Source organism: Chiloscyllium punctatum, chromosome 47 (genome assembly GCF_047496795.1).
Source record: "Chiloscyllium punctatum isolate Juve2018m chromosome 47, sChiPun1.3, whole genome shotgun sequence".
NCBI classification, from domain to species: Eukaryota; Metazoa; Chordata; class Chondrichthyes; order Orectolobiformes; family Hemiscylliidae; genus Chiloscyllium; species Chiloscyllium punctatum.
Window position 1 is genome coordinate 2,353,465 of NC_092785.1, and position 11,844 is coordinate 2,365,308.

The window sequence follows — 11,844 nt, forward strand, 5'->3', positions numbered from 1 at the left end:
AGTGTGGATAAAGGGGACACTGACAGGGGGCAGTGTGGATAAAGGGGACACTGACAGGGGGCAGTGTGGATAAAGGGGACACTGACAGGGGGCAGTGTGGATAAAGGGGACACTGACAGGGGGGGGCAGTGTGGATAAAGGGGACACTGACAGGGTGGGTCAGTGTGGATAAAGGGGACACTGACAGGGGGCAGTGTGGATAAAGGGGACACTGACAGGGGGCAGTGTGGATAAAGGGGACACTGACAGGGTGGGGCAGTGTGGATAAAGGGGACACTGACAGGGGGCAGTGTGGATAAAGGGGACACTGACAGGGGGGCAGTGTGGATAAAGGGGACACTGACAGGGGGGCAGTGTGGATAAAGGGAAAATGACAGGGGGGCAGTGTGGATAATGGGGACACTGACAGGGTGGGGCAGTGTGGATAAAGGGGACACTGACAGGGTGGGTCAGTGTGGATAAAGGGGACACTGACAGGGGGGCAGTGTGGATAAAGGGGACACTGACAGGGGGGGTCAGTGTGGATAAAGGGGACACTGACAGGGTGGGTCAGTGTGGATAAAGGGGACACTGACAAGGTGGGGCAGTGTGGATAAAGGGGACACTGACAGGGGGGCAGTGTGGATAAAGGGGACACTGACAGGGGGGCAGTGTGGATAAAGGAGACACTGACAGGGTGGGGCAGTGTGGATAAAGGGGACACTGACAGGGGGGCAGTGTGGATAAAGGGGACACTGACAGGGGGGGGGCAGTGTGGATAAAGGGGACACTGACAGGGTGGGTCAGTGTGGATAAAGGAGACACTGACAGGGTGGGTCAGTGTGGATAAAGGGGACACTGACAGGGTGGGGTAGTGTGGATAAAGGGGACACTGACAGGGTGGGGGGGGCAGTGTGGATAATGGGGACACTGACAGGGTGGGGCAGTGTGGATTAAGGGGACACTGACAGGGGGTCAGTGTGGATAAAGGGGACACTGACAGGGGGCAGTGTGGATAAAGGGGACACTGACAGGGTGGGTCAGTGTGGATAAAGGGGACACTGACAGGGGGTCAGTGTGGATAAAGGGGACACTGACAGGGTGGGGCAGTGTGGATAATGGGGACACTGACAGGGTGGGGCAGTGTGGATAAAGGGGACACTGACAGGGGGGGGCAGTGTGGATAAAGGGGACACTGACAGGGTGGGGCAGTGTGGATAAAGGGGACACAGACGGGGGGGGCAGTGTGGATAAAGGGGACACTGACAGGGTGGGGCAGTGTGGATAAAGGGGACACTGACAGGGTGGGGCAGTGTGGATAAAGGGGACACTGACAGGGTGGGGCAGTGTGGATAAAGGGGACACTGACAGGGTGGGGGGGCAGTGTGGATAAAGGGGACACTGACAGGGTGGGTCAGTGTGGATAAAGGGGACACTGACAGGGGGTCAGTGTGGATAAAGGGGACACTGACAGGGTGGCAGTGTGGATAATGGGGACACTGACAGGGTGGGGCAGTGTGGATAAAGGGGACACTGACAGGGGGGGGCAGTGTGGATAAAGGGGACACTGACAGGGTGGGGCAGTGTGGATAAAGGGGACACAGACGGGGGGGGCAGTGTGGATAAAGGGGACACTGACAGGGTGGGGCAGTGTGGATAAAGGGGACACTGACAGGGTGGGGCAGTGTGGATAAAGGGGACACTGACAGGGTGGGGCAGTGTGGATAAAGGGGACACTGACAGGGTGGGGGGGCAGTGTGGATAAAGGGGAGACTGACAGGGTGGGGCAGTGTGGATAAAGGGGACACTGACAGGGGGGCAGTGTGGATAAAGGGGACACTGACAGGGGGGCAGTGTGGATAAAGGGGACACTGACAGGGTGGGGCAGTGTGGATAAAGGGGACACTGACAGGGGGTCAGTGTGGATAAAGGGGACACTGACAGGGTGGGGCAGTGTGGATAAAGGGGACACTGACAGGGGGGGCAGTGTGGATAAAGGGGACACTGACAGGGTGGGGCAGTGTGGATAAAGGGGACACTGACAGGGTGGGGCAGTGTGGATAAAGGGGACACTGACAGGGTGGGGGGGCAGTGTGGATAAAGGGGACACTGACAGGGGGTCAGTGTGGATAAAGGGGACACTGACGGGGGGGGCAGTGTGGATAAAGGGGACACTGACAGGGGGGGGGCAGTGTGGATAAAGGGGACACTGACAGGGGGGGGCAGTGTGGATAAAGGGGACACTGACAGGGGGGGGCAGTGTGGATAAAGGGGACACTGACAGGGGGTGGCAGTGTGGATAAAGGGGACACTGACAGGGGGTGGCAGTGTGGATAAAGGGGACACTGACAGGGGGCAGTGTGGATAAAGGGGACACTGACAGGGGGGGCAGTATGGATAAAGGGGACACTGACAGGGGGGCAGTGTGGATAAAGGGGACACTGACAGGGTGGGGCAGTGTGGATAAAGGGGACACTGACAGAGGGCAGTGTGGATAAAGGGGACACTGACAGGGTGGGGCAGTGTGGATAAAGGGGACACTGACAGGGTGGGGCAGTGTGGATAAAGGGGACACTGACAGGGGGTCAGTGTGGATAAAGGGGACACTGACAGGGTGGGGCAGTGTGGATAAAGGGGACACTGACAGGGGGCAGTGTGGATAAAGGGGACACTGACAGGGTGGGGCAGTGTGGATAAAGCGGACACTGACAGGGTGGGGCAGTGTGGATAAAGGGGACACTGACAGGGTGGGGGGGCAGTGTGGATAAAGGGGACACTGACAGGGGGTCAGTGTGGATAAAGGGGACACTGACGGGGGGGGCAGTGTGGATAAAGGGGACACTGACGGGGGGGGGGCAGTGTGGATAAAGGGTCACTGACAGGGGGGTGCAGTGTTAATAAAGGGGACACTGACAGGGGGTGGCAGTGTGGATAAAGGGGACACTGACAGGGGGTGGCAGTGTGGATAAAGGGGACACTGACAGGGGGCAGTGTGGATAAAGGGGACACTGACAGGGGGGGGCAGTGTGGATAAAGGGGACACTGACAGGGGGGCAGTGTGGATAAAGGGGGCACTGACAGGGTGGGGCAGTGTGGATAAAGGGGACACTGACAGGGGGCAGTGTGGATAAAGGGGACACTGACAGGGGGGCAGTGTGGATAAAGGGGACACTGACAGGGGGGCAGTGTGGATAAAGGGGACACTGACAGGGGGGCAGTGTGGATAAAGGGGGCACTGACAGGGGGGCAGTGTGGATAAAGGGGACACTGACAGGGGGGCAGTGTGGATAAAGGGGACACTGACAGAGGGCAGTGTGCATAAAGGGGACACTGACAGAGGGGCACTGTGGATAAAGGGGACACTGACAGAGGGCAGTGTGGATAAAGGGGACACTGACAGGGTGGGGCAGTGTGGATAAAGGGGACACTGACAGGGGGGCAGTGTGGATAAAGGGGACACTGACAGGGGGGGTCAGTGTGGATAAAGGGGACACTGACAGGGGGGGTCAGTGTGGATAAAGGGGACACTGACAGGGGGGCAGTGTGGATAAAGGGGACACTGACAGGGGGGCAGTGTGGATAAAGGGGACACTGACAGGGGGGTCAGTGTGGATAAAGGGGGCACTGACAGGGGGGGGGGCAGTGTGGATAAAGGGGGCACTGACAGGGTAGGGCAGTGTGGATAAAGGGGACACTGACAGGGGGCAGTGTGGATAAAGGGGACACTGACAGGGGGGCAGTGTGGATAAAGGGGACACTGACAGGGGGGCAGTGTGGATAAAGGGGACACTGACAGGGGGTCAGTTTGGTTAAAGGGGACACTGACAGGGTGGGGCAGTGTGGATAAAGGGGACACTGACAGGGGGGCAGTGTGGATAAAGGGGACACTGACAGGGGGGCAGTGTGGATAAAGGGGACACTGACAGGGGGGCAGTGTGGATAAAGGGGGACACTGACAGGGTGGGGCAGTGTGGATAAAGGGGAAACTGACAGGGAGTCAGTGTGGATAAAGGGGACACTGACAGGGGGGGGCAGTGTGGATAAAGGGGACACTGACAGGGGGGGGCAGTGTGGATAAAGGGGACACTGACCGGGGGCAGTGTGGATAAAGGGGACACTGACAGGGTGGGGCAGTGTGGATAACGGGGACACTGACAGGGTGGGTCAGTGTGGCTAAAGGGGACACTGACAGGGTGGGGCAGTGTGGATAAAGGGGACACTGACAGGGGGGTCAGTGTGGATAAAGGGGACACTGACAGGGGGGTCAGTGTGGATAAAGGGGACACTGACAGGGAGTCAGTGTGGATAAAGGGGACACTGACAGGGTGGGGCAGTGTGGATAAAGGGGACACTGACAGGGGGCAGTGTGGATAAAGGGGACACTGACAGGGGGGGCAGTGTGGATAAAGGGGACACTGACAGGGGGGGGGCAGTGTGGATAAAGGGGACACTGACGGGGGGGGCAGTGTGGATAAAGGGGACACTGACAGGGGGGGCAGTGTGGATAAAGGGGACACTGACAGGGGGGGGCAGTGTGGATAAAGGGGACACTGACAGGGTGGGGCAGTGTGGATAAAGGGGACACTGACAGGGAGTCAGTGTGGATAAAGGGGACACTGACAGGGGGGGGCAGTGTGGATAAAGGGGACACTGACAGGGGGGGGCAGTGTGGATAAAGGGGACACTGACAGGGAGTCAGTGTGGATAAAGGGGACACTGACAGGGGGGGCAGTGTGGATAAAGGGGACACTGACAGGGGGGGGCAGTGTGGATAAAGGGGACACTGACAGGGGGTGTCAGTGTGGATAAAGGGGACACTGACAGGGGGGTCAGTGTGGATAACGGGGACACTGACAGGGTGGGGCAGTGTGGATAAAGAGGACACTGACAGGGTGGGTCACTGTGGATAAAGGGGACACTGACAGGGTGGGGCAGTGTGGATAAAGGGGACACTGACGGGGGGGGCAGTGTGGATAACGGGGACACTGACAGGGTGGGGCAGTGTGGATAAAGGGGACACTGACAGGGGGTCAGTGTGGATAAAGGGGACACTGACAGGGGGGGGCAGTGTGGATAAAGGGGACACTGACAGGGTGGGGCAGTGTGGATAAAGGGGACACTGACAGGGGGGCAGTGTGGATAAAGGGGACACTGACAGGGGGGCAGTGTGGATAAAGGGGACACTGACAGGGGGGGGCAGTGTGGATAAAGGGGACACTGACAGGGGGTGTCAGTGTGGATAAAGGGGACACTGACAGGGGGGTCAGTGTGGATAACGGGGACACTGACAGGGTGGGGCAGTGTGGATAAAGAGGACACTGACAGGGTGGGTCACTGTGGATAAAGGGGACACTGACAGGGTGGGTCACTGTGGATAAAGGGGACACTGACAGGGTGGGGCAGTGTGAATAAAGGGGACACTGACAGGGGGGGGGCAGTGTGGATAAAGGGGACACTGACAGTGTGGGTCAGTGTGGATAAAGGGGACACTGACAGGGTGGGGCAGTGTGGATAACGGGGACACTGACAGGGTGGGGCAGTGTGGATAAAGGGGACACTGACAGGGTGGGGCAGTGTGGATAAAGGGGACACTGACAGGGTGGGGGGGGCAGTGTGGATAAAGGGGACACTGACAGGGGGGCAGTGTGGATAAAGGGGACACTGACAGGGGGGGGGGCAGTGTGGATAAAGGGGACACTGACAGGGTGGGGCAGTGTGGATAACGGGGACACTGACAGGGTGGGGCAGTGTGGATAACGGGGACACTGACAGGGTGGGGCACTGTGGATAAGGGGACACTGACAGGGTGGGGGGGCAGTGTGGATAAAGGGGACACTGACAGGGGGGCAGTGTGGATAAAGGGGACACTGACAGAGGGCAGTGTGGATAAAGGGGACACTGACAGGGTGGGTCACTGTGGATAAAGGGGACACTGACAGGGTGGGGCAGTGTGGATAAAGGGGACACTGACAGGGGGCAGTGTGGATAAAGGGGACACTGACAGGGGGGGGGCAGTGTGGATAAAGGGGACACTGACAGGGGGGGGCAGTGTGGATAAAGGGGACACTGACAGGGGGGCAGTGTGGATAAAGGGGACACTGACAGGGGGCAGTGTGGATAAAGGGGACACTGACAGGGGGGCAGTGTGGATAAAGGGGACACTGACAGGGTGGGGCAGTGTGGATAAAGGGGACACTGACAGGGTGGGGTAGTGTGGATAAAGGGGACACTGACAGGGTGGGGCAGTGTGGATAAAGGGAACACTGACAGGGTGGGTCACTGTGGATAAAGGGGACACTGACAGGGGGGCAGTGTGGATTAAGGGGACACTGACAGAGGGGCAGTGTGGATTAAGGGGACACTGACAGGGGGCAGTGTGGATAAAGGGGACACTGACAGGGGGCAGTGTGGATAATGGGGACACTGACAGGGGAGAGAATGCGCAGAAACCGCAGAAACTGTTACCTGGCTCGGGGCTGGTGCAGGATAACGCAGAGGGGAGGGAAGTCGGGGTTTACAAGTCTCGTTTTGCCATGATGTGATAGTTTGACGAGGCCTCCCTCAGACATCAGACCCCACACACAGCTCACACTCACATCTCAATTCTCACAGCCTCCCACTAAATCTGCGGCTGTGTTTGGCAGAACCCATTCAGATAGGAACACTGCCATCTGGTACATGTCTATTCTCTCCCTCTGTCTCGGTCTCCCTTTCACTCTGTCCCTCTCTCATAAAAAAAAATCTATTTGTTCCATCTGTGTCATCATCTCACTGCAGATCTTGAAAAATAAACACACTCGATCGCAAACTCTCAGTAAAACAGCTGGAGACTGCAGCAGGAGCCTCTAACCCCACATTATTACAGCTGTCCCTCAGTAAACGTCCCGATAATCCCAGGGTCAGTGCTGGGGGAGTGGGCACTGTCGGAGGGTCAGTGCTGAGGGAGTGGACACTGTAGGAGGGTCAGTGCAGAGGGAGCGGGCACTGTCGGAGGGTCAGCGCTGAGGGAGCGGGCACTGTCGTAGGGTCAGCGCTGAGGGAGCGGGCACTGTCCGAGGGTCAGCGCTGAGGGAGTGGGCCCTGTCGGAGGGTCAGTGCTGAGGGAGTGGGCCCTGTCGGTGGGTCAGTCCTGAGGGAGTGGGCCCTGTCGGAGGGGGTCAGTGCTGAGGGAGTGGGCCCTGTCGGAGGGTCAGTGCTGAGGGAGTGGGCCCTGTCGGAGGGTCAGTGCTGAGGGAGTGGGCCCTGTCGGAGGGTCAGTGCTGAGGGAGTGGGCCCTGTCAGGGGGTCAGTGCTGAGGGAGTGGGCCCTGTCGGAGGGTCAGTGCTGAGGGAGTGGGCCCTGTCGGAGGGTCAGTGCTGAGGGAGTCGGCCCTGTCGGAGGGTCAGTGCTGAGTGAGTGGGCCCTGTCGGAGGGTCAGTGCTGAGGGAGTGGGCCCTGTCGGGGGGTCAGTGCTGAGGGAGTGGGCCCTGTCGGAGGGTCAGTACTGAGGGAGTGGGCACTGTCGGCGGGTCAGTGCTGAGGGAGTGGGCCCTGTCGGAGGGTCAGTGCTGAGGGAGTGGGCCCTGTCGGAGGGTCAGTGCTGAGGGAGTGGGCCCTGTCGGGGGGGGTCAGTGCTGAGGGAGTGGGCCCTGTCGGAGGGGGTCAGTGCTGAGGGAGTACATCTGCCATTTGTACCCAGTCCGGCCCTACACGTGGTCACAGACCCCAGCGACGGTGTCAATGTCTAACCGCCCTGGAGGAAGAATCGGGAGAAAGGATAAACCAGAAGATGTGAATAAAATCTCTCCTAAATCCTGCCGGGGACATCTCTGGGGAACCCTCCCCTCCCCTCAGCTCCCTCCCTGCTGACCCCACCCCTGAGAATGACCTGTGACCCTTGTCGAGAGTCAGGGCCAGTCCTGAGTAAGGCCGAGGGGGGGGGGGGGGGTTGCAAAGGGCCTGTCTGCTTCCCAATTGCTGTCAGCCTTTACGGGACACACATGTCTCTGAGGTTTTTCCCGGACTGAAGTCATCTCTGTCCCACTGGATAAACAGAGTGAGAAAATTAATAACAAGGGCGTGTTTACATTCCCAGCTGCTTCCCAGCCCACAGAGCTTGGCAGTAAGGCTGTGAGAAAAACTAACAGGATACAACGGGCTGTGAGAGTCCAGGGACAATGCCAACTACACAGCGTTGTACACGAGTGCCTGTGCTCCCAGAGCTTCCTGGCACAGGAGAGATGAAGGGTGTCCAGCCCATTCCTGCTATCACAAGGTCTTGATTTGGAGATGCCAGTGTCGGACAGGGGTGGACAGAGTTAAAAATCACACAACACCAGGTTATAGTCCAACAGGTTTAATTGGAAGCACGCTAGCTTTCGGAACGACGCTCCGAAATCGCCTGATGAAGGAGTTTCCGATTAAACCTGTTGGACTATAACCTGGTGTTGTGTGATTTGTAACTCATCGCAAAGTCTGTTGGATACCTCGTTGCCCCAGTCTGAGCTGGCCATCTTTGGAAAGGGTAAATGCTGGGACTAAGAGATGGTGCAGTACTCCCTCAGCGCTGACCCACCGACAGGGCCCTCTCCCTCAGCGCTGACCCACCGACAGGGCCCTCTCCCTCAGCGCTGACCCACCGACAGTGCCCACTCCCTCAGCGCTGACCCACCGACAGGGCCCTCTCCCTCAGCGCTGACCCACCGACAGGGCCCTCTCCCTCAGCGCTGACCCACCGACAGGGCCCTCTCCCTCAGCGCTGACCCACCGACAGTGCCCACTCCCTCAGCACTGACCCTCCGACAGTGCCCACTCCCTCAGCACTGACCCTCCGACAGTGCCCACTCCCTCAGCGCTGACCCACCGACAGTGCCCACTTCCTCAGCACTCACCCCCCGACAGGGCCCACTCCGCAGCGCTGACCCACCGACAGGGCCCACTCCCTCAGCGCTGACCCACCGACAGTGCCCACTTCCTCAGCACTGACCCCCCGACAGGGCCCACTCCCTCAGCGCTGACCCTCCGACAGGGCCCACTCCCTCAGCGCTGACCCACCGACAGTGCCCACTTCCTCAGCACTGACCCCCCGACAGGGCCCACTCCCTCAGCGCTGACCCTCCGACAGTGCTGCACTCCCTCAGCACTGACCCTCTGACAGTGCCCACTCCCTCAGCGCTGACCCTCCGACAGTGCCCACTCCCTCAGCGCTGACCCTCCGACAGTGCCCACTTCCTCAGCACTGACCCTCTGACAGTGCCCACTCCCTCAGCGCTGACCCTCCGACAGTGCTGCACTCCCTCAGCACTGACCCTCTGACAGTGCCCACTCCCTCAGCGCTGACCCTCCGACAGTGCCCACTCCCTCAGCGCTGACCCTCCGACAGGGCCCACTCCCTCAGCACTGACCCTCCGACAGGGCCCACTCCCTCAGCGCTGACCCTCCGACAGTGCCCACTCCCTCAGCGCTGACCCACCGACAGGGCCCACTCCCTCAGCACTGACCCACCGACAGGGCCCACTCCCTCAGCACTGACCCACCGACAGTGCCCACTCCTCAGCACTGACCCTCCGACAGTGCCCACTCCCTCAGCACTGACCCTCCGACAGTGCCCACTCCCTCAGAACTGACCCTCTGACAGGGCCCACTCCCTCAGCGCTGACCCACCGACAGTGCCCACTTCCTCAGCACTGACCCTCTGACAGTGCCCACTCCCTCAGCACTGACCCTCTGACAGTGCCCACTCCCTCAGCACTGACCCTCCGACAGTGCCCACTCCCTCAGCGCTGACCCACCGACAGTGCCCACTTCCTCAGCACTGACCCTCTGACAGTGCCCACTCCCTCAGCACTGACCCTCTGACAGTGCCCACTCCCTCAGCACTGACTCTCTGACAGTGCCCACTCCCTCAGCACTGACCCTCCGACAGTGCCCACTCCCTCAGCACTGACCCTCTGACAGTGTCCACTCCCTCAGAACTGCCCCTGTTATAGTGCCCACTTCCTCAGCACTGACCCTCTTACAGTGCCCACTTCCTCAGTGCTGACCCTCTGACAGTGCCCACTCCCTCAGCACTGACCCCCCGACAGTGCCCACTCCCTCAGCACTGACCCTCCGACAGTGCCCACTCCCTCAGTACTGACCCTCTGACAGTGCCCACTCCCTCAGTACTGACCCTCCGACAGTACGCACTCCCTCAGTACTGACCCTCCGACAGTGCCCACTCCCTCAGTACTGACCCTCCGACAGTGCCCACTCCCTCAGTACTGACCCTCCGACAGTGCCCACTCCCTCAGTACTGACCCTCTGACAATGCCTGCTGCCTTGGCATTGACCTTCTGACAGCGTGGTGCTCCCTCAGCACTGACCTCCCTTCGGCGCTCACTCCCTCAGCATTGACCCCCCTGACGGGCGCTGGCTTGGGTCTGTCAGTCTGCGTCCAACCCACGACCCTGAGCCTCGGAGGGTGGCGTGCTGGCCTCTGAGCCCAGAGGGGAGGAGGGAGAAGCTGACTGGGCCCTACCCAACCACACCAGCAACAAACACTGTGGGCACCCTCAGCAAGTGGCATGGTATGAACTCAAATGGTGGCAGAAAACCAGACGTGGGAGCTTCGAAACTCCCGAGCAGGGGTCTGCCTCTGAGCTCTGCCGATCAATAACATCCTGCTAAAACTGGCACGGTGCTGACTCCTTGGCCACTTCACTCTCTGTAGCCCCCAACGCACCCGTTTCACAACTTCCCTAACTTTGGGTTGTCAGCAAATTTCACAGCTGCACCGTCCATCCCTTCGACATGTCATCAATATAAAGGATAAAAAGTAAGAGCCCCCAGTCCTGAATCCCTGTGCCCCCCCCCCCCCCAACTCATATCGTGCTATCCAGAAATTGACATACTCCTACCTACTTTTTGCTTCCCATTAGCCAAGCCAGATTTAATCCAGGCCAGCACGTCACCCCCCCCCACCAACATCCTGAGCTCTCACAGAGTCACCGAGCCGTGCGGCACAGAATCAGACCCTTCGCTCCAACGCGGCCATGCCGACCAGATGGCCTGAACTCATCTCATCCCATTTACCAGCACTTCACCCCTATCCCTCCAAACCCTTCCTATTCCTGTCCCCATCCAGACGCCATTTAAATGCTGTCATTGCACCAGCCTCCACCACATCCTCTGGCAGCTCATTCCATACACGTACCACCCTCTGGGTGAAAATGTTGCCCTTTAGGTCCCTTTCCCCTCTCACCCTAACCTATGCCCTCTAGTTCTGGACTCCCCTACCCCAGGGAAAAGACTTTGCCTATTTACCCTATCCATGCCCCTTATAATTTTGTAAACCTCTATAAGGTCACCCCTCAGCCTCCGACACACCAGGAAAACAGCCCCAGCCAATAGCTCAAACCCTCCAACCCTGGCAACATCCTTGCAGATCTTTTCTAAACCCTTTCAAGTTTCACACCATCCTTCCGATAGGGAGGAGACCAGAATTGAACGAGTATTCCAAAACCTCCACAATGACCCTTGATCTGGCAACTTATCAAATGCCTCCTGAAAATCCAGATACAATATGTACACGTGTTCCCCTTTATCAACAACCCACATTACCTGGCCGGCAAACTCGAGGAGAGCAGTGAGGCCGGAGGGGGGGGGGGGTGGAAAGTGGGGAGGTGGGGGGGTCACTAAGGCCCAGCACTCTTTACCAGGACAGTAGGGTTTGAGCTACAGGGGGAGGCTGAACAGGCCGGGGCTGTTTTCCCTGGAGCGTCGGAGGCTGAGGGGTGACCTTATAGAGGTTTACAAAATTATGAGAGGCATGGATAGGATAAATAGACAAGGTCTTTTCCCTGGGGTGGGGGGAGTCCAGAACTAGAGGGGCATAGGTTTAGGGTG

At 59.1% G+C, this 11,844-nt stretch overlaps 1 protein-coding gene across 1 annotated transcript in view; it reads right to left on the reverse strand.

The window, feature by feature from the left end:
* Positions 1–11,844, reverse strand: part of LOC140468494 (thrombospondin type-1 domain-containing protein 4-like) — a 37,002-nt gene that overhangs the window by 19,706 nt on the left and 5,452 nt on the right. Inside the window, 1 exon segment of the mRNA XM_072564574.1 lies at positions 7,950–8,001. Within this exon segment, the coding sequence (XP_072420675.1) occupies positions 7,950–8,001 (52 nt within the window).